This window comes from Danio aesculapii, chromosome 16, assembly GCF_903798145.1.
Source record: "Danio aesculapii chromosome 16, fDanAes4.1, whole genome shotgun sequence".
Classification (NCBI taxonomy): domain Eukaryota; kingdom Metazoa; phylum Chordata; class Actinopteri; order Cypriniformes; family Danionidae; genus Danio; species Danio aesculapii.
Window position 1 is genome coordinate 28786150 of NC_079450.1, and position 23742 is coordinate 28809891.

General features: G+C 36.4%; 1 protein-coding gene across 1 annotated transcript; it reads right to left on the bottom strand.

Moving 5' to 3' along the window:
- Positions 1–1375: 1375 nt before the first annotated feature.
- Positions 1376–23742, bottom strand: stx17 (syntaxin 17). The gene is made up of 8 exons (XM_056476041.1): positions 23640–23742; positions 22657–22827; positions 22318–22383; positions 15640–15841; positions 15443–15552; positions 14498–14548; positions 8227–8313; positions 1376–2976 (listed from the first exon to the last, which is right to left on the bottom strand). The coding sequence occupies exons 2-8, from the start codon at positions 22780–22782 to the stop codon at positions 2740–2742; spliced, it is 879 nt and encodes a 292-aa protein (XP_056332016.1). The 5' UTR covers positions 22783–22827; positions 23640–23742; the 3' UTR covers positions 1376–2739.

Consider the following 23742-nt stretch of genomic DNA (forward strand, 5'->3'; position numbering starts at 1 on the left):
TTATCTATATTCTATTGTAAATAAAATAAAAATTTATGAGATTTGTAAATTATTGCTTTCCTTTTTTATTCACAATTTGTACAGTGTCCAAAAGTTTTTTGGAATCGGGTTTGTAGATGAGAAGTACCTGGATGAACTATTACTTCCAGTGAGATTTTGAAGTGCACATCCAATGGATGCTACACTATCCCATGTGGCCACGCAGGAGAGTTTATGAATGAAAGTGAAGTGACGCAACTGACACGGGTAGGTCATGTGATGATGACAACCTGGCGAATATAGTTCCATTCCATTCATACTATTCATATTCATTTAAAGAACATACTTTTCTAACAATCATATTGTAAATATATACATATATACAAATGTACTACCAACTTAAGTAGTGAATTTGGATGCAGCTTACTATAAGTAGCGAGACTAAAAAACCTGTCTACAGTTTAGTATGTTTACAACCACACTGAGCATGTCTGATTTTGGAAGCTAAACAGAGCAGGTGTTGTGATAATACATGTTACCCTTCATATTTTGCTACAAACACTATATTTGTATGATTCACAGTTGTGTGTTCAGTAGTAAATCTCCGAAGGCCAGAGGGTGCTCTCTTGCAAAAACTCCAAACCTGAAAAACCCAGGAAAACCTCATAATGTTGCATTATAAATAGAAGATTTAACTGCTATCATTTGATTCAATAAACACACAACTATGGAATCATCTCAGAAGGATTTATTTCAACGGCAATATTTCACTGAGAAGCAATGCAAACAATTGTTATCATCGCAAAAAACATTATCTTGATTTCCTTATCTTTCAATAAAATGTATTTCAATTATAAACATGATTTTGCATAGCTTGATAGTTTAAATGCCGCTCCATCTGAAAGCATGTGCTTGAGTTATACTAGAGCCAGCTTAACTGACAAAATGCACATGAAAATCACCTTTGATTAATTGCCCAACCCCAACATTCAAGATGTATGAGATGTTAGATTGTTATTGTTGTTGTTTTTTTTTTGTTTGTTTTAAAAGACACAACAAAGAGATGTCAAACCTCACCACTTATATTATATTATAGATATTTGTGTGCCCAGTGTGAACATGAATTTACATTCTGTTTACTGAAAGTAAATTTGCAATAACATTTCAACTAACTCTTATTTGTACTAGTAGAGTGTTCGGGTTAGGTTAAGGGCTAGTAAAATAAGTTGACCTTCATTAATAAAGTTACTTACAATCAGCATAATATCTGTTTGTGCACCATCAAAATAGAGTTTATGACAATAAGCGAATACTCTAATAGCTGCTAGTACAACATTACTAAGACAACTGAAAAGATCTGATAGAAAACTATGCAAATGCAGAAGAACTGAACAACTTTGAAACAGACAATATTTTATTTCCTTCTTTTCATTTTGACCAAACTAAAATAAGGATCAATAAACCATAAAAGGCTATTGTTCTTTTCTGTCTGTTCTTCGGGACCATAATCAAATAACATTCAAATGTTGTTTGTGCTGAAGGAGGTCTCACAGTGCATTGATTTCAGTATTAGATTTGCTTCTCAGAGACTTGTGTTATCAAAGCCTTAAAGGGAAACCTCACCTAAATCTATCAGAAACCCCAGCAGAACATAGAAAGACACAAACAGCCCACGTAAACCCAGCGTAGAAGGATGTTGAACAGAAACATCTGGATCATACATATTAATTGCTTTAAAATAAAAAAGACCATAAAAAATAAAGAAGGTTTTTGTTTGCATTTCCACAGTTACAGTAAGATACCGCAAACAATTACCCAAGAGGTGAAATGTTTTCTTCAATGTGCAATTATAACTGAAGTAACCTTAAACTGAAAGTTTTGCCACAAAATTGAATAACAATAATATATAAACAAATAATTTGATTTCTCTATAGTTATCCAGTATGATATACTATAAAGTGTTATCACAAGGCATTGAAGTCACATTGAAATTGTATTGATTTAAAGCAGCCTGAGAGATTATCTGAAATGTTTAATCTATCAAAATATCATTAAGGCAAAGTAAATATAACGTTATGAGTACAATAGGCTCAACAGGTTCTGGAAACAATGTTATTTTTCATTTTATAATTTCTATTAATGATTGTTTATAGTTTATAATATTAATTCTTAAAGTGTTTCTCACTACTGTGCATTGGCAAGTGTTATAAGACCTTATAAAGTACCCATCATCATCTATTCATAACCATTAACACAAGTAAAAGAAAATCCCAGCCTTATGTCACAATTGTATGTGTTTTATAATGGAATTATACATGATAATATCATTTAAGCACAACAAAATCTACATAATAACTGTAAACAGGAGTATGTCACCTACCACAGATGCTCACCATAGATCAAACTGTACAATACTTTAAAATGAGAATCTCACAATCGTACCCGCCTTGTACAACCATCTATAACCTAGAATCTCTAACCACTTCTAACACTTCTATTACAGCTCCAAAGGTCACTCAGCTGTTTAGCAGCACATGAGATGGGCCTGTTTGCTTTGGCATAGAACTACATAGTGAATTAAGGCAAAAGGGAAATTAGCAGGTCCACTTGCATGTGCATGTTTGCACTGCATGTAGGAGTTACTGTGCAGATGTGGTTGATTTCTGCATGTACGTTCATGAGCGTCTGCTGTTTATTTGAGAACACGCGTGGGTCGTCTAAGTCTGCCGTCTCGCGGATTCCTCCATGAAAACAAACGTGTCACTGAGTGTCGTTCTTACTGTTGTTGTTGCTGTGAAGCTCTTGTAGCTGCAAGTCGATTCTTTCTTTCCTCTTGCGTTGGATCAAGTTTCCGCCGGCAAAACCAAGCAGTCCACCTCCAAAGGCAGCGGCGACCCCCGCCACTTTAAACCCTGCTAAGAGTCCCAGCGGCCCCCCTAACACTCCCCCGACCATCGCTCCTGCCACAGGCAACACTGCTAGCTTCGCACGGGCCGCCTGCACAGAAATAGAGCACATTTAAAGATAGATATACATCATGATATACAATGATATACAGTGCTCAGCATAATTGAGTACAGCCCATTTAGAAACTGAATATTTTTCTTCATTTCTCAGTGAATATAGGCAATGTATTTTGGTTCATTTAAACAAAACAGATTTATTGAACAGATATATTTGTTAAAATAATATTTTAGTCACCAAACATATTTAGAAATTGAAAGATAATACAATTAAATTCAAGCAAAATATTGAAAAAAAAATACAACCTACAAAATTTCTACATTTTTTTCCAATTTTTTTTTCTTTCCTGATTTTTCCTCTTATTTAAAATTTGTATTTAATATTTTTCTATAACATATAAATTGGGGGTACTAGTTTTTAGACTGTTATCGTAAGTTATTTTGTTAGATAAGCTCCAGATTTGGCTTCAGTACTGACTAATCTAATGTATAAGCACAAATATAATATTGTATAGCTTCCTATTAAAAATATGAATTTAAAAGATAGATTTGTGAGGGGTGTACTTATATATGCTGTATACTGTACATCATTTATACATGCATAGGTCAATGAAAATGTTCACTGTACAGGTTATTCTATTTAATACACAATCCTTAATATTTATGTTTAATACACAACATAAATACTATTACTATGAATAAAAACAATAATATAATAATAATGTTATATTATATAATGTTAAATTCATTTACGATTGTTATAAAACAATGTTATTATTATCTTACTATGATAGAATTCAGTTTTATATACATTTTATAGTTTAATAATTACAATGGCTTATTATTATTATTATTATTATTATTATTATTATTATTATCCTCTTCAGATCATTTTTTGACTGGTCATACTTTTCATTTTTTAATAAATGTTTTTTATTTATTTAATATAAACATATCTTTTTATTTTAATTCAGCATTTTAAAACATCTGTTTAAAAAAAACTCCCAAAAAAAATCGATAAAAGCCAAAAGAAATTAAGACGTTAATGTTTTTTCTGCTCTATCAGTAGTTATCATTCTGATATTTTTACTTCACACTTAAAAAAAGAATGATAATAAATGAATAAATTCAAATATTGTATTAATAAATAAATAAAAATCCAAAAAGTAAAAAACATGATTATCATATCAAAGTGCATCCCAAGTCAACGTTTGTAGTTTCTTCTCATATATATTTGAAACATCGTATAGAAAAAGAATCCTTGTGTCACTGACCCACATGCAGTGTGTGTGTGTGTGTGTGTGTGCATAAAAACATCAGACAGGTGAGAAATGAATGATTTATGCAGCATCAATGTCCCAAAACAGCGTTTGAACTAATACTTTTCATGTGCTGTTTTCCTGATAACCAAACAATTATAAACTCTTTCATGTCCAGTTTCCAGCAGAAATAGAAACATACCCAGAGTCATATATAAACACAAAATAATCAGAGATCTAGGGTGAAAAAACATGATGAAATTGAACGCACAGATCAAACCACAACTGGTAAATTAATTGATATCGGGTAAAAAGAGAAACTCCCTTAGTCAGATTATTCTTTAATTAACACAAGGTAACAAGCCCCTCGGTGCGCGCACATGATTTAATTTCACTGAAGATATGTAAACTTTAAAGGCAGGGTCGTCCATCGAATGCCACCTTTCCTCTCTTCTCATCTCTTCTTCAGCCCTTCTCAAGCTCTCCTCCTCTGTCATCTAATCATCTTCACAAGTCAGGGTTAACCGTTAACTGAACAGTTAATTATGCTTGGAGAGAGAGAGAGAGATTGAGGAACTATCACCTCCTGCTATTCAGACATGCACTTTGACTGTGTACCTCGTATACCCTGTGGGAACGAATTGTCCCCATAAGTATAGAAATACCAGTAAATTTTGAACTTGGACCTCTTTGAGGAAAAACGATTCATAAATTATCCAGAAACGCAGGATTGTTTCCTGTGAGGGTTGGGTTGGGCTCAACGGACACTTTATTAGGTACACCTTACTTGGACCCCCTTAAACCTTTGTTGTACAAATTCAACAAGGTACTGGAAATATTCCTCAGAGATTTTGGTCCACATTGACATGATAGCATCACACAGTTGCTGCAGATTTGTCGGCGGCTCATCCATTATACGAATCTCCCTTTCCACCACATGCCAAAGGTGCTCTATTGGATTGAGATCTGGTGATTGTGGAGGCCATTTGAGTACAGTGAACTCATTGTTATGTTCAAGAACCTGAGATGATTCGCGCTTCATGGTGCGTTATCCTGCTGGAAGTAGCCATTAAGAGATGGGCACACTTTGGTCATAAAGGGATGGACATGGTCAGCAACAATACTCAGGTAGGCTGTGGCGTTGACACGATGCTCAATTGGTACTAATGGGCCCAAGTGTGGCAAGAAAATATCCCCCACACCATTAAGGCCGGCATCAAACTCTGACCTACCATCCAAATGTCGCAGCAGAAATTGAGCCTCAGTTTCCTGTTCTTAGCTGACAGGAGTGGCACCCCGTGTGGTCTTCTGCTGCTGTAGCCTATCCGCCTCAAGGTTCAACGTGTTGTGCGTTCAGAGATGCTCTTCTGTGGTTGTAACGAGTGATTATTTGAGTTACTGTTGCCTTTCTGTCAGCTCAAACCAGTTTGACCATTCTCCTCTGACCTCTGGCATTACCAAGGCATTTGCGCCCACAGAACTGCCGCTCACTGGATATTTTCTCTTTTTCTGACCATTCTCTGTAAACTCTGTAATGGTTGTGCGTGAAAATCCCAGTAGAGCAGCAGTTTCTGAAATACTCAGACCAGCCCATCTGGCACCAATTACCATGCCATTCAAAATCACTTAAATCACATTTCTTCCTCATTCTGAAGCTACGGTCACACTCGGCTTTGTGTGTGCGAAATTCTGTCGTGCGGTGCTGCGAAAAGGGGCGGGATTAAACAAGATGATTAGATATTTAAAAAGCCAGCGATTGCTTCATGTTTTAAATTTCTGTCCAGAGAGGTCATGTTTTGATCCTCTATTGGTCTCATGCAGTCAAGTGATGCGATTTCGCAGGTTAGAGTTCACCAAGCTTGAACTTTGCACCGCAGCAACCTGCGAAACTTAACGCATGACCCTGCGTTTCCGGTCTGACGTATTCGTGTGCGTATGAATGGAAGTCTATGGGAGGAAAAGCCAAGTGTGACTGCAGCTTGATGCTCAGTTTAAGCTGCAGCAGACCGTCTTGACCACGTCTACATACCTAAATGCATTGAGTTGCTGCCATGTGATTGGCTGATTAGGAATTTGATTTAATGAGCAGTTGGACATGTGTACCTAATAAAGTGGCCGGTGAGTGTATATGTGATCCTGGATCGCAAAACCAGACTGTATTGTAGGACAACAGCCAAAATACAATGTATGGGTCAAAATGATAGTTTTTTGTGCCAAATTTCCAACTGTAAATAACAACAACAAAAAAATTGACTCCCTCCCTGTTTACAGATACAAGCGCAGCCATTTAGGGGTCATTAGTGTATAATGATGCTACATATTTTAATAATTTACCGATATTTTGGATGTTAACGTAGTTGCTTTTTAATTAATGGTAACACCATTCTGGTGATTTTACAGTAATTTACCAGTATTACTGTGTAAAAGAAGCTTATGTCAAATATTTTTTATTTTAATTTTTTTTTTATAAAAATTATATAATAATTTATTTCTATTTTTTTTGGTTGTGCGTGAAAATCCCAGTAGAGCAGCAGTTTCTGAAATACTCAGACCAGCCCATCTGGCACCAATTACCATGCCATTCAAAATCACTTAAATCACATTTCTTCCTCATTCTGAAGCTACGGTCACACTCGGCTTTGTGTGTGCGAAATTCTGTCGTGCGGTGCTGCGAAAAGGGGCGGGATTAAACAAGATGATTAGATATTTAAAAAGCCAGCGATTGCTTCATGTTTTAAATTTCTGTCCAGAGAGGTCATGTTTTGATCCTCTATTGGTCTCATGCAGTCAAGTGATGCGATTTCGCAGGTTAGAGTTCACCAAGCTTGAACTTTGCACCGCAGCAACCTGCGAAACTTAACGCATGACCCTGCGTTTCCGGTCTGACGTATTCGTGTGATCGCAAAACCAGACTGTATTGTAGGACAACAGCCAAAATACAATGTATGGGTCAAAATGATAGTTTTTTGTGCCAAATTTCCAACTGTAAATAACAACAACAAAAAAATTGACTCCCTCCCTGTTTACAGATACAAGCGCAGCCATTTAGGGGTCATTAGTGTATAATGATGCTACATATTTTAATAATTTACCGATATTTTGGATGTTAACGTAGTTGCTTTTTAATTAATGGTAACACCATTCTGGTGATTTTACAGTAATTTACCAGTATTACTGTGTAAAAGAAGCTTATGTCAAATATTTTTTATTTTAATTTTTTTTTTATAAAAATTATATAATAATTTATTTCTATTTTTTTATCAATTAATAATAATTAAGTGAAAAAATTTGCTAGTTAAAAAAATAATAATATAAAAACATTAAAATATCGGCAATCGGAATTCGCCATGAAAATTGAAGATCGGCGCATCACTATGACTGTGTGTCAAAATATATTATTATTAGTCTTCAGCTGTGTGTGTGTGTGTGTGTGCGCGTGTGTGTGCGTGTGTGTGTGTGTGTGTGTGTGTGTTGACCACCCTCTGTCCTTTTCAGCAGTCTCAGAGGTGGGTCCACTTTCTACACGGGCATCAGACAAAATGCTCAATAGAACTGCATTAACTCTCGACTCCAAAAAAGAGAAACATTTCAATTGAGCCTCGATCAATAAAACACATACAAACCCCTCGTTCGCACGCAAACACACACTCGCAAGGCCTCCACGTTGCACCCTTGCCTTTGCTTTTCTGTCAAAAGTTGGTGCTCTGCGGCATGTGTATGTGTGTGTGTATATGTATTGAACCCGCAGCAGGAGCTCGAATGCTGTTTATAGACTCTCTTTTACACTCTTTAGACTTCCCTGCACTCACACACACATCGACTCCCTGCGAGGGGCAAACCAACACACATCGATCCCTCTCCGCTCCATGCCTTCCGCCACCATCGCCACCTCTCTCTTCCCTCTCTTAATTGTGGTTTCCTTGCGCTCTGAGATGGATCAATGGGCTGATGGTGGGGTAGGCCGAGTGAAGCAGGGGGGTAGAGTGGAATCGATCCCCTAGCAGGAGTGTCCCCTCTCCCCTTACCTTCCCCAGGCTCTGGGTCCCCTCCTCCACATTTGCAGCTGCTATGCTAACGTTTGCTTCGATGCTGTCAATCTTCTCCTGCTGAGCCTAAGATGGAAAGACACCAGTTACAGACTGTTCACACACATATAGAAACTCCATAGCACTCCAGACAGTTATGTGTATTTAGATGTGTGTGGGTAACTGACAAATGGATCAAGAGAATTAACATTAAGTATTATTATTAACATTTATTCATTTCGAAAAAAAAGTGCCATGTTTTCACACATGTTTTTGTTAATTTTATCAGACCTTGTTAGCATAAAATAATTATTAATGATCTGGTAAATTTAGAGAAATTTAATTTTTAACTTTTAATTTTATATATTATATTATATTATATAATATTATAATTTAAAATACGCTTTTACAGTATGTAAACAAAGTGTTTGTACACTCAGTGGCCACTTTATTAGGTGCACCTTACTAGTACTGTGTTGGACCCTCTTTTCCCTTCAGCACTGCCTTAATCCTTCGTGGCATAGATACAACAAGATACTAAAAATATTCCTCAGAGATTTTGGTCCATATTGACATGATAGCATCACGGAGTTACTGCAGATTTGTCGACTGCACAACCATGATGTGAATCTCCCGTTCCACCACATCCTATAGGTCATCTACTGAATTGAGATCTGGTGACTGTGGAGGCCTTTTGAGTACATCAGAAAATGGGTACACCGTGGTTATAAAGAGATGGACATGATCAGCAACAATATTCAACAATAGGCTGTGGCATTGACATTATGCTCAATTGGTACAACTGGGCCCAAAGTGTGCCAAGAAAACATCCCCCACACAATTACACCACCACCACCAGCCTGAACTATTGATACAAGGCAGGATGGATCCATGCTTTTATATTGTCGATGCCAAATTCTGAACCTACCATCCGAATGTCTCAACAGAAATTGAGACTCATCAGACCAGGCAACATTTTTGCAATCTTCTATTGTCCAAAATTGTCCAATATTGCCCAAAATTGTAGCCTCAGCTTCCTGTTCTTAGCTGACAGGAGTGGCACCTAGTGTGGTCTTCTGCTGCTGTAGCCCATCTGCCTCAAGGTTTGACGTGCTGGGTGTTCAGAGATGATTTTCTGCATACCTCGGTAGTAACGAGTGGTTATTTGAGTTACTGTTGTCTTTCTATTAGCTCAAACCAGTCTGACCATTCTGGCATCAACAAGGCATTTGCACCCCTTAGAACTGCCGCTCACTGCATATTTTCTCTTTTTCGGATCATTCTCTGTAAACCCTAAATATGGTGGTGCGTGAAAATCCCAGTAGATCGGCAGTTTCTGAAATACTCAAACCAGCCCATCTGACACCAATAACCATGCCACATTCAAAGTCACTTAAATCATCTTTCTTCTTCATTCTGATGCTTGGTTTGAACTGCAGCACATCATCTTGACCGTGTCTACATGACTAAATGCATTGAGTTGCTGCCATGTGATTGGCTGATTAGAAATTTGCATTAATAAGCAGTTGTACAGTCGTACCTAATAAAGTGGCCAATGAATGTATGCTGTTAAACAAAACAGAACTAAAAAAAAAATTAAAACCAAAGATTTCATTAGTTAATTAGTTAAATGTAAACATATTTCGCAATTTAGATATATGAGAAGAAAAAAAAAAGAAGTTGAAGGTGGTCACAATTAAATTTAGATGAAAATGTTCCAAGTAGTTTATCAATTAAAAATTCTAGATAAGTACAATTAAATACAATCATTTTTAAAAATGCTGTTTACAATCATTTTCTATGTCAATTCAAACTGCATGAAAGAACTGTGAGATCCTATCAAATGCCCATATATGTGTCCACAATGATTTAATGCCAAAACAAATGGAATTCCTAACCCAATGAATTCACAAACACTTCTTAAATGGTAAAAAGTGGACAAAGACAAGCTCAGTAATCTTGGTAGTGGGTAGCTGGGGGTTTGAGTGCTGGGGCAGAAGGGTTGATGGGAGGGGTCTGGATGTCAGGGGGTACCAGGGTGGTCTGTCGGAAGCTTATGAAATATTCAAAGAGTGGCAGCTGTCTCTCTGTCTAAATCAGTGTGAGCTCAAAGTAATCACTACACACACATGCACACGTAAACACACACACAATAGAGACTGCTGGAAAAATCTTCTTTAACTCTCCAGCAAAGAGTTACATGAGCCTGGCACCTGCTCCTGTATAGCATATGTTAATGTAAAAAAGAAATCTGTTTTTTTGCATTGCTCTTTGCAGCTCATGGCGACTGTAAAGTTGGAGTTCCTCTTCCTGTTCATTTTGAAATAATTTGTGAGTATGTACATGTGTCCTGAGTGTGCTTTCTCAGGACTCAACAATAAGGATGGCCTGCTGGCCCAGAGCCAATGTATGAGGGTTTCAGGTCAGTTGATAAACCGTCTTCATCTGACCAGTGCTGCACTGCAATAAATCTTACATGTGTTGATCTTCTGTACATGTTCTTATGTCTTGTGGATTTTGTGGAGATTTATTGGACATGGCTGATGTGAACTACGCAGATATAAACGTCACCAAATGTTATGTAGACAAATGTTGATGTTAATAGATTTCGAGACTGATTTGTCATAATCGTGAAAGTATCAGAAAGGATGGGAGGAAAATATACAATCAGTTTAGTTGAACTTCTCAAGGATGAATGACTACCAAGATAGAACCACATAATGATAGATAGATAGTTGGCTAGAAAGATGGATGGACGGATGAACACTTGGATGGATGGGTTGACTAATAGAAAAACTGGATAGAATGAAAGATACTTAGAACAACAGATAGACCTATGGATGGATGGACTGATGGATTTTGTATGAATGAATGGAATAATAGCTACACAGAAAGACAGACAGACTGATCGATTGATGAACTGACCAAAAGAGAACTGGATAGAATGAAAGATAAAACAACAGATAGACCTATTTATGAATGGATGGATAGATGGATGAAATAATAGCTAGACAGAAAGACATACAGATCGATTGATGAACTGACCAAAGGGTAAATGGATAGAATGAAAGACAGAACAATAGATGTATGGATGGATGGATGGACGGACAGATGGATTAAAGGACAGAATAATAGCTAGGCTGTATAACAGATGGATCGATAGATTGACCAAAAGCAAACTGAATAGAATGAAAGATAGAGCTATACATGCATGGATGGATGGATGGATGGATAGATGGAGACAGAGGGATGGATGGAATAGTACATTTATCGATGGATAGAATAAAAGATAGAACAACAGATAAACCAATATATATATGGATGGATGGATGGATCAGTGGATGGAAAGACAGACTGATGGACGGACAGACAGAATAAGTAGCTAGGTAGAAAGACAGATGGATAGATAGACTAGCCAAAAGCAAACTGGATAGAATGAAAGATTTAAAAAAATGGATGGATGGATGGATGGATGGATGGATGGATGGATGGATGGATGGGATAATAGATTGATCGATTCATGAACTGGCCAAATGTTAAATGGATAGAATAAAAGATAGAACAACAGATAAACCAATATATGGATCCATGGATGGATGGATGGAAAGACAGACGGATGGACGGACAGACATAACATTAGCTAGGCAGAAAGACAGATGAAGACAGAAAAATAGAACAACATATAGACCTATATATGGATGAATGTATGGATAGATGGATGGAAAGACAGATGGATGGACGGATGGAATTATAGATTTATCGATAGATGAAAAAGGCTAAATGGACAGAATAAAAGATAGAACAAAGGATAGACCAATATATGGCTGGACGGATGGATGGATAGATGGATGGATAGAATAACAGCTAGACAGAAAGAAAGACAGATTGATTGATTGATTGATTGATGAACTGAGCAAAGGTTAAATGGATAGAATGAAAAATAGAACAACAGATGGAACAATATATGGGTGGACGAATGGATGGATGAATGGAAGGACAGATGGACGGACAGACAGTATAATAGCTAGGTAGAGAGACAGATGGATGGACAGATTGAATAAAGCAAATGAAAGATAGAACAACATAGACCTATACATGGATGGATGGATGAATTAATGGATGGAAGTATGAATGAATGAAAAAAAGATGGATTGAATAATAGAATTATTGATAGATAAATTAACCAAAGGTTAAATGGATAGAATAAAAGATCGAACAGATAGACCAATATATGGATGGATGGATGGATGGATCAAAAGCTAACTGGACAGAATGACAGAAAGATATAACAACAAATAGAACAATATATTTGGATGAATGGCTGGAACGATATTTAGCTAGACAGAACAGAAAGGTGGACAAACAGACGGATAGACAGAAACTTGTTTTTGTGTTACAATATTACTATTATTATGTCAAGTCCAATTAAGCAGCTGTTTCTGTTGGTGAAATAATCTTCAGTCAGAAAAAAACACAAGCCAAAACACTCATAACTAATCAGAATCCTATAAGCATTTATGCATTAGTCCTCCACAAACACCCTGTAAACAGGCTATTTTAAGCCGCTCACTAATGACCGGCTACGAAAGCTATTGATGGCTTTCTTTTCTCTGTCTCCTTCCCTCAGGAGTAGACGGTAATCAGCACCGTCTGCTCACAAGCTGCATGGAGACCCTTGAGAGCACACAGTCACACAAGCAGACCTCCTGGGCTCATCTGAGGCTCAGTGTTAACCGAATAAACTATACCGTGGGTGTCCTCTACTGAGAGGAGAGCGCTAATAAGGCTGGCTGTCATCATATTATACTTACCATCATCCACATCCCATCATCGCTACGCAACAGGGTGTCAAGTGAATAGAGACGGACAAGATCAATCGTTACTGATATTAAGCTTTTGTATTTGCGGGCCTGAATGAGCTGAATGGATGGAGATAAACAGATGGATAGACTATTGTTTCTATGTATAGTTGAAATCAGAATTATTTGCCTCCCTGAATTATTAGCCCCGATGTTTATTTTTTCCCCAATTTCTGTTTAACAGAGAGAAGATTTTTTTCAACACATTTCTAAACATAATAGTTTTAATAACTCATTTCTAATAACTGATTTATTTTTTCTTTGCCATGATGACAGTAAATAATATTTTATTAGGTATTTTTCAAGACACTTCCATACAGCTTAAAGTGGCATTTAAGGGACTTAACTAGGTTAATCAGGTTAACTAGGCAGGTTAGGGTAATTAGGCAAGTTATTGTATAACGATGGTTTGTTTTGTTGACAATTGAAAAAAAAAATAGCTTAAAGGGGCTAATAATATTGACCTTAAAATGGCTTTTAAAAATTTAAAACTGCTTTTATTCTAGCCGAAATAAAACAAATAAGACTTTCTCCAGAAGAAAAAATATTATCAGACATGCTGTGAAAATTTCCTTGCTCTGTTTAACGTCATTTAACCCATCACATGTTTCCCAGTGACGGGTTGCGGCCGGAAAGGCATCCGCTGTATAAAAACATGTGCTGGATAAGTGGTTCATTCCGCTGTGGCGACCCCTGATTAATGAAGGGACTAAGCCAAAAAGAAAATAAATGAATGAACGAATAATTAATATTACAGTGATTTCTGAAGGATCACGTGACTCTGAAGACTGGAGCAATGAGGCTGAAAAATCACTGGAATAAATGATTAAATGAAATTATGAACTACTTTTGAACAGTTCTTTTATAGTTCAATAACATTTCACAATTTTACCATTTGTACTGTATTATTTATGAAATGAATGCAGTCTTGGTGAGCAGGAAAAGCTATTTTAAAACATTTAAAAATCCCACTGACCCCAAACTTTTGACCGGCAATGTGTATGTCTAAAATACAATCCAAAATAAATCTGAAGATACGCTTGATCTCCTCTTTTCCACCTGGCTTCCAACTGCATGCTGTACTAATAATGGCTGTTATAAGGCATGGATTCTCATTAATCCTGGCTGGTTAGCACATGGCTGACAGACTGTCACCAATCTCTGTATGTCTTCTCAATCACACACATACACACACATATACACACTCACACACATACACACAGATTAGATCAATACCACCTTGTTGGCTCTCAAGAGACAAAGCCATTTGTCTGACAGCTCTGCCAAACCTAAGGGCTTTGGTCACCACCCTTTATAAAACACATGTACACCATAAATACTTCCTTGCTGTGTCTTTCTTTAAAAAAAAAAAAACAAAGAATGAATTGTTTCCATAGATGTGGGATACTTACATGAACAATAGTGGAGAACTCGTTCACTAAACCATTCAGTTCAAGCAGGTCCTAAACAAACAAACCACAACAATCATGCAAGACACTGCAGGTAGGGAAATGCAAGCAGTAAATGTAGAAATAAAAGTTATCACCATACTTATATGAATGATTGATCACATTAAAGGGTTAGTTCACCAAAAAATGAAATGTCTGTTATTAATTACTGACCATAATGTTATTATATTTAAGTCCTTCAATTATCTACACAACGCAAGTGAAGATATTTTAGATGAAATTCAAGAGATTTCTCTTCCTCCATAGACAGAAATGGTCCCGAGATGTTGAGACAAGTAACTAAAAACATTGTCAAAACATTTTAGAATGCTTTGACAATATTTTCAGTTCATTTTCTTAGGATTATTGCTGTCTATGGAGAATGAGAGAGCTCTCAGATTTCATGTAAGATATCTTAATTTGTGTTCTGAAGATGAATGAAGGTCTCAGATAATTAGAATGACGTGAGCATGAGTAATAATAACAGAATATTCATTTTCATTTTTTCTAATTTAAAGTTAATGGATTTTACAAAGGGGATTTTGGCTTTCTGAAGTGCAAAATTCAGTTAATACTTTAAACAGACAGAAACATAGCGTTGTATATAATGAGGCAAATTATGTATGAACTCATCCCATTTAGAACACAGATATGAAACAAACTGTAATGTTTTATGTATGTAAATGCTGCTCAAGTGAAGATTCAAGGCTCAGTACAAGAGAAAATCTCAATAACTGCCTTAAAATTTTGCATCGTAATTGAAATTTATAGACACAAATAAAGTGTAACAAAATAAACACCCAAGATGTATATTTTCTTTAAATTTGAATGAAAAATAAAATAAACACCAAGCTGTTAAAATGAACAGGTGAATGTAAAAGTACCCAAATATCTGTTTGCGTGTATTACCTCAGCTAAAGAGTCCCAGGACTCCGCGGCGTTCTGTTCTGGAGGGATTTCAGGCAGGAGCAGCTGTGTTTGAGTGACAGGGGAACCAGGGACACCTGTGTCATCCTTACCTGAACCATTACATCAAAGTCAAAATGCTTGCCAAATCAAATTTAAAAAGTACATACTGATTATCCTCATAAAGCAGAGACACATACTGTGTGATGTTTCTGCAGCAGTGGTAATAGCTTCGTTAAAGTTTTGCCTGTTGACAGCGTCCGAGTGAATCTGGAGAAACACTTGAACGGCAGCAGAGGCTCGATCTCTGATTGGCTGAACGAGTTTCTCCAGAGCTTCAGCATCAATGCTGCGAACTCGTCCACACAACTTCTCCATCTCCCGCAGGTTAGATTGCAGCTGCTGCGGGGACAAACATTTAACATCTTCATTATAACTGGATCTATGATTATATTCAAAACCTCTATGTAGTATTTTTTCTTCGGTACAAACTGGACTGAATATTCTGAATGATTCTGGCATAACTCAAAGACCCAAAGATTTTGGCCTAGCACTGTCAAATGTCTAAATCAGCACCTGCAGTCTAAATATAAATACTCTTCTGATTTTAATCTTAGTTGACCCTGTTTATAAAAATGAACTCTATATTGTCACATTTACAAATTTCTAAATAAATGTCTACATTTTTAAACAAAGAAAATATGCACAAAAGCTTGCACATCACAAATATACCACGGGCCTATTTTAGCTATTTGGTGTTAATAATGATGCAGAACTATCTAAAAATCAAAGAACAGTGATTAGATTTATAACTCTTTTGGCACGCAGATTGATTTCACTGAATTGAAAACAAAAAGATCCCCCCGTTGCTCCACACTGATAAAAAAATGTCATGTCATGTCAGTCATGTCTTGAGAAGCTCAAACTTTCCCTCAAAAATAAAACTAAGAATTTCTATGTAATATGGAATCTATTTATTGAGAATTTTAACAAGAGAGCAGAGATTGAGTAGAGAGCACCCTAGTAGAAACAACTCAAATCCCCCCCTCATATTTTTTTGTTTTTGTTTTAACCCCCCCCCTCCTTTTTTTCCTCTGTATTTATTGTTCTCTTTTACATATAATATTAACATGATTTTACAATTTCTTGTTTAAAATAAAAAAAATGTATACATATGTAAAAGATTTCATTTGTACTGATGTGAAAAAATTAATAAAGAGAATGTAAAAAAAAAAAAAAGACAAATTTTTGAAAGCTAAAAAAATAAAAGATCTCTAATCTGAAGAGTGCTCAGCCAAAAAAAAAAAAAGTACAAAAATATACAAAAAGGCGGCAACACCAAAGCTCCAAAAATATGAACTTACCCATTTAAACTAAAAAATAAATAAATAAATAAAAATGTGAGTCTTTTAAGCTAATAAATTCATATTTTTGGAGCTTTGGTGTTGCCGCCTTTTTGTATATTTTTGTAAATTTTTAAATACAAATTTCTAAAGTTAAATGACTTCCTAAACATAAAATAGAAAGATGTGAAACCCAAAATTATTTAAATATGTCATTAAATTTGTCAGATTGTTTGTTGGATATTTAATAATAGAAACTAGGGTTGCACAATATATCGAAAATTATCGTTATCGAGATAATAGCATATGCGATATCCATATCTCAGCGATGTTCAATAAATTTAATTAATTTGATGTGCCAAGCATTTGTGTGTTGCATGGATAGGTTGTTTATATAAATCTAACCAATCAGATGGGACCTTACTATCTTTATCCCCTTTAACTTAAAGTTAGTAATATCGTAAGAAATATCGCAACATGCAACAATAATATTGCATATTGCATGCTTTCCCACTATCAGGCAGCCCTAAAAAAATTATCTACTGTTTTTAAAGTTGAAGAAATTAAATCTAAAACACACAAGATTATTCCCAGAACTTTTTACAATTCCATAAATGTTACAGTTCTGGATATCATCTTTTGAAAATTGCCTGTTAAAACTTGGTTGTCTACGCACAGAAGAGCACTATAATGATTTATTTTCTTATTAATTACAAACCAGACCTTGACGAGAACCAGAAGTTATAGATAAAAAACAGGTGCGTTGTCAGGTCCTGTTGACTCATGTCCAGAAGCAAACATCTATAAGTCATTACAGATCAATTCATACATATTGAACAAAGAGGTCAGAGTTAACAGGCAGCCAATCAAAGTGTTCCACATGACTGCACTCATTTCACACTTTGAATAATCATATTCATAAAATCATCCTTCATAACTAAATCACACACACACGCACAGAGAGAGAGAGAGAGAGAGAGAGAGAGAGAGAGAGAGAGAGAGAGAGAGAGAGAGAGAGAGAGAGAGAGAGAGAGAGAAAAAGAAAACACAAAAGACATTACTAGAAGTTAGCTTTTCAATGAGAATGAAGGCACTAAGGATCTCAAAGGTAAATATAAATAATATAAATCTGGGTCAACAACAGTAGGGCTGGAGTGGATGTCTAAACAAATTATTGGACTTTTGTTTCATATCAGACGATATCATTAATTGATGATCATGACTCATGTTTCTTTAAAGTTTAAAAAGAGATTTTTAATCCCGAGCGCAAGTAGTGGAAACCAATCAGATAATTGTTAATTCCCAAATACAAGGTACAATATTAATACCCATAAATATTTGATGAGTTCATTTGCAAAAACAGATAGTCTAGATAGTCTTCATTTGCAAAAACAGTGTCTAGTTCTGCTTTAAAACATAAATATTATATTGAACATTTATTGAACCCTTTTGTTGTATGAAAGGAATATTTGATGATGGGTCATTGAGGTGTATTACAGCCCCTCATGTCCATTATGCTCAATTAATTCTGGACAATTGATTATTCCCAGAAAATCGAAATCAACTGGTGGTAGATCTTATATCTGGGACCTAAACTCTGGAACAGCCTTCCGAGCACAGTTTGGGAGGCAGACACACTCTGTCAGTTTAAAACTAAATGAAAGACACATCTCTTTGCATTAGCATACACATAAAAACAACTGCTTTTGAAATCCAAATCCTCTAAAGGATTGTTAGACTGCATTAATTAGGGCAACCGGTGGGCAACCGGTTATTATAACTTGAAATGCATCTACGCTTATGTTAGTCTGATTTTCCGTATCGCAAGCTCTCCAATAATCCTGGACCAGGCCATATCCTGAGCAGATGCTGTGGTGGTTATGGAGGAGGGGAGAGCATTAGACTGATTCCTAAAAGACCCCAGTGACAGAGGAGTCTCCACATTGATCCTGTGGGCCAGCCTGGACATCCGCCGGTGACCTATTCACACCTGCAGCTTCTACACGATGGACATCCATCGTTCTCCACAGGCAATTCAATCATAAATTAATGTTAAAACAGCTTATTTATTTATTTATTTATTTATTTATATGTGTCTCTTTTTGGATTCTCGGAAGCTTTAGAAATTAAAAATGTCCAACAGGAAATAAGTTGGGACCATTGTTTTTGTTTACATCCCTCAAAATGGTCTATACAATGGTTACCATACCTAAAGATGCTATATTTCAAGACATTTGTCAGCTTTCTGTCCTCAAATCAATCCTGTGTGTAGAACTAGTTTCTTTCGCATCTCATCTAAAGCCTTTTGTTTAGGTTTACTTACATTTTAGACTGTTGTAGGCTGTAAAGTAACTGATATAATTCAGCATAGTGATATGGAACTGACATGCAGTAAAGACCTGCTTGGAGCTACTTCATCTGTGTGGTTCCCTGAAAATATTAACACACCTTAGAATGTACATGAGCTAATCAGAATCAAGCATTCAACAGTTTAAATCGTATTAATTATCACTATCTCTTTTTTTTGCCCAGCACTAGTCAACACACACTCCTCTCCCCCTCTCAATCCCCTTCTATGGGTGTGTTATAAGAGCAGTCTTAAGGGTTTTTGATCACTTGCTCTCCTTCTCTCCATCCCCGGGGAGCTACTTTAACAATGTCTGTCTTGTTTCCATCTATTGTCAGTCGCCCACATCTCGCTGACACAGAAACACTTGCAGGCTTTCGTTCACTCTCTGCAGTGCCGGACACAGGAAAGCTCTCTGGCGTCTCTGGAGGAACGAGACCTGGGTGCTGAGGTCACACACACACACTCGCGGTGCATAACACACTCCCAGGGCTGTCCCGCGAGAGCCCTGGACACACTCTCAGAGACATTAACACACAGGTTACACGCTTGTCTGGCCATTAGGTAGAGAAAAGACATCACACGTACACCATGCAGTGCACCAGAGGCCTGAGTCAAACATTACTTAATATATATAGACACATCTCACAGCTCAATCACAACAGGTGAAGGTATGGGAAATTTGTGAAAGCACAGATTAAAGGGGTGGTCATGTCAAGCATGATGACTACAATAACTATATTAGCATCCATATCAGAGGATGATATCGTTCAGTTTATTTTTGTGTGCACTGCAATTTTGGTGATTGGCAATGTTTTTATCGTATATTGGCTGGAAAGATTGGATTTGAAGGCAGTGCGTGAAGTTTTGTTTTATTACATTTAGAATGGGCTGCACGGTGGCACAGTGGGTAGCATGATCGCCTCACAGCAAGAAGGTCGCTGGTTCAAGCTCTGGCTGGTACAGTTGGCGTTTCTGTGTGAAGTTTGCATGTTACCCCCGTGTTCGCGTGGGTTTCCTCCGGGTGCTCTGGTTTCCCTCACAGTCCAAAGACATGTGGTACAGGTGAATTGGGTAAGCTAAATTTGTCCATAGTGTATGTGTGTGAATGAGTGTGTATGCATGTTTCCCAGTGATGGGTTGTGGCTGGAAGGGTATCCGCTGCGTAAAACATATGCTGGATAAGTTGGCGATTCATTCCGCTGTGGCAACCCAGATTAATAAAGGGACTAAGCCGAAAAGAAAATGAATGAATGACATTTAGAATGTTTTTAAAAACTATATCTTATATTTATAAATTGATACCATTATGGTGATTGTTCTCACTTTAAGAGCCCTACCATACACCCGGCGCAATAAGGCACAAGACATGTTTGGCACGATTTATACAACAAAAATTGTCACGTTTTGCATCACATTGTTTAAATAGCAAATCCATGTGCGCCACTTTGTGGATTTGTGGATTCATGGGTGTTCCGGTCTAAAAAGGAGGTGTGTAAAGGCACATTGTTGGCGCGTTGCTACAGTATTTTGAAGAACTAAAATACAGTGTGCCATTGACCAACTAAAACCTGGTCTAAAGTCCAGCGCAGAGCACGTTAGTTATGCACCTGTGCAAGTCTAAAATGCTTACACATTGTTTAATGTGTAAATATCTTTACATATGAAAAAAATTCAAGGATTCAAATGTTACAAAATTACCTCCATTACTTCTTCATGTCGTTTTTTTTCAGTTTATTCATGACAATTTGAATTTGTATAATATTATTATAATTAGCAGTATTTATTATATGCATATTTATATTTCTTTTAATAAAAACAAGTTTAGATTTGTTTAAAAACAAGTTTAGATTTGATTTGTATGGGGCATAAAAATAGTATGTGTGTTTGGAGATAATAAATCATTGTTCATTTATTCATCTGCTGGAAATTGGAACTGAATTTAGAAAAAAATTTGTTTGTTAAGCGCAAAGATTCGTTTCAAAACTAATTATGTAGGCTAATGAACGTCTTCAGTGGAGTGCGTACAACACCGTTTCCCTATCCACGAAAGTAAAGGAGTCAATTAAAGAGTAAAAGTAAGGTAAAGAAAAAGTAAACAGGCCAAATGGAGGAGGCTCGTTCTTTATCCTCAAGCTGCAGATGGTTTGTTTAACTATTTTCTCGCTAGGGAAGCATTCGCTTTTTTCCTCCAACTAAGTCCGCCATGTGAATAGCAAATGCGCCATGGCACAAAGCAAATGACTTTTTAAGGGAATGGGAGATGAGACTCTGGTTGGTTTAATGCACATTATTCTCAAAACACACCCATAACTCATTAAGAGAATAAGCACAACCCTGTTAGACCATGCGCCACGGCGCAAACCATCCTTAAAATAGCAAAAGTGGATTTGGACACACCCTTAATGCTTTTGTGCCATGCGTTTTACACTTTGCGCCTAGATTGTTAAAATAGAGCTCTAAATGGGCCATTATTTTGGGTCTTTTTAGTTTATTAGTTTGGTTTCATTTAAATGGATAGTTCACCCAATAATAAAAATTGTCATCATTTACTCTCCCATCACTTGTTCAAACCTGCTGGTTGCTGGGAATTCATTGACCTCTATAGTATTGTTTTTTGCTACTATTGAAATCATTAGGTCCCAGCAACCAGGGTTCTGAAATATTTTCTTTGTGTCTTTTTAAAAGCTTAAAACCACATGGGGAGCATGAATGACGATGTAATAAATTTTTGGCTGAACTATCCCTTTTAGTTTAACATTCCTTGAACCTAATCTGCATCTTTTTCTTTATTGCATAATATTTATTGTTATTTACAGTAGAACTATTTTGGGTCAAAAAATAAGGTATATACATAAGACAGCTAAAAATCAATATGCATATATGTAACCAAAGGGATTGGAAATGTTCCATGAGCCAGGAATCGAACTTGTGACACCCAAAGTAAATAGTACAACATGTCCACACACTACCTAAATGGTTATTAGTGCCAAAAACTGTCAGTTTTATCATTTTAATGAATCTATGCCAAACATTTTAAAAAGCATTATACTGTAACAAACAAATGGTTTATTACACAACTACAGACATAACCTAATATAACCCATAACTGTTTAAAACTATTAATTATTAAAAACATTTAAATTAGTAATAGCTGTCGCAGAAAATAGCTGGACAATATAATATACCTGGACAGTGCGACTGGAGTTGATGTGCTCATGATGCAGTTTGTCCCACTGTCTGTTTCTCTGAAACTGCAACAAGAAAGCTCTGTTAATATCAGACAAGCATACATATACAAATGTTTTATATTCTCAAAAACTAATTCAAAGTACATCTAGGTTGCCATGGTTATACATCCCCCCAATACTCTATTATCCTATTATAAGTTCCTCAAACAGGCAGACAGAAGAGAGAGATTCCCTATGGTGACCACACACACTGACACATGGCTCTCTCTGTTCTCCATATGCCGAGTTTTGGGTGTGATTTGCTGGGCTTTGCTGTCGCTGTGCATGTGTTTGTACCTTTTCTATGTTGTGCTGGTGCTGGTGCAGTCTCTCCAGGTCAGTAGGGATGGCCACTTTAATGAATTTTTGAATGGGAGGTTCCAGACGCCGGAGTGGAAGTTTTCCAGCCTCATCCGCCATCATCAGCCTCTCTTATAACGTCACAAGGTTAATGCATCCATTTATACTCTGAAAGATGAGAATAACCACATGTGAAAATATAAATCTTATTGTTTCTTTAAAAATAAACAGATAACCATAGGGATTGATCACACAAAATTGATAATTCTGTCATGCACCCACTCTCCACTTGTTCAAAACCTGAGTTTGTTTATTCTGTTGAACACAAAAGAGAGGTTTCGAAGAATGTTTGAAGTCCAGTAGCCATTGGCTTCCATTGTATTTATTTATTTTTTGTCAATTTCAATGAATGTCAAAGGCTACTAGTTTCCAACCATTTTCTTCAAGATATGTTTTGTGTTCAACAGAAAAAGAAACCCATAAGTGTTTGAACCCACGTTAGGTGAGCTTTTTGGATGACCTGACCCTTTAAACGTAGTAAAAAAAACATATTGGGGCTTTATTTAAAAATAGTTTAATGGTAATATCATGGTATTTTTTTAATATAAGCTATACCATGGTATTGCACTCTGAGGTAATTCAAAACATGTACTTCACAATTTTATTATGTTGACGTTACATGTGTAGAAATCATCCTACAATGACGCTCCTCAACTGTTACTAAACTAAAAGTCAATAGGCTATCATGTCAGATGTTTAAAACAACACGTTTAATGATATGAGGATTTAAAACTATATGACAAAATAGAATTGCGTGGTCACATTATCTTAAGTCATATATTACAAAGCAACAAAATCCCTCGGGTAAACAGCTGTGTGTATAAGTTCAGCTAGCTTGCCTCACTTAACAGAGACTTTCAGTTTATTGTACCAAATATGCTGACACTTTCGTCTGTAGTTTCATGAAGCTCTTTCCTTACCTGTCGAGGTAAACAGCTGGCAAACGGCGATTTCCTGCCGTTGGTGATTTTAGTCGCTGTCAAGAACTTTGTGTATTTGTAAACAGTGGTTTCGCTTTGTGCA

Bases quoted from the DNA above. Each gene is read 5' to 3' on its own strand.
- stx17 (XM_056476041.1), bottom strand. From the start codon at position 22,782: ATGATGGCGGATGAGGCTGGAAAACTTCCACTCCGGCGTCTGGAACCT. The intron at 15,553-15,639 runs GTATGTGTCTCT...GTAATGGTTCAG, and splicing joins TGCTGCAGAAACATCACACA to GTAAGGATGACACAGGTGTC. The intron at 8,314-14,497 runs GTAAGTATCCCA...TTTCCATCTTAG, and splicing joins AGTTCTCCACTATTGTTCAT to GCTCAGCAGGAGAAGATTGA.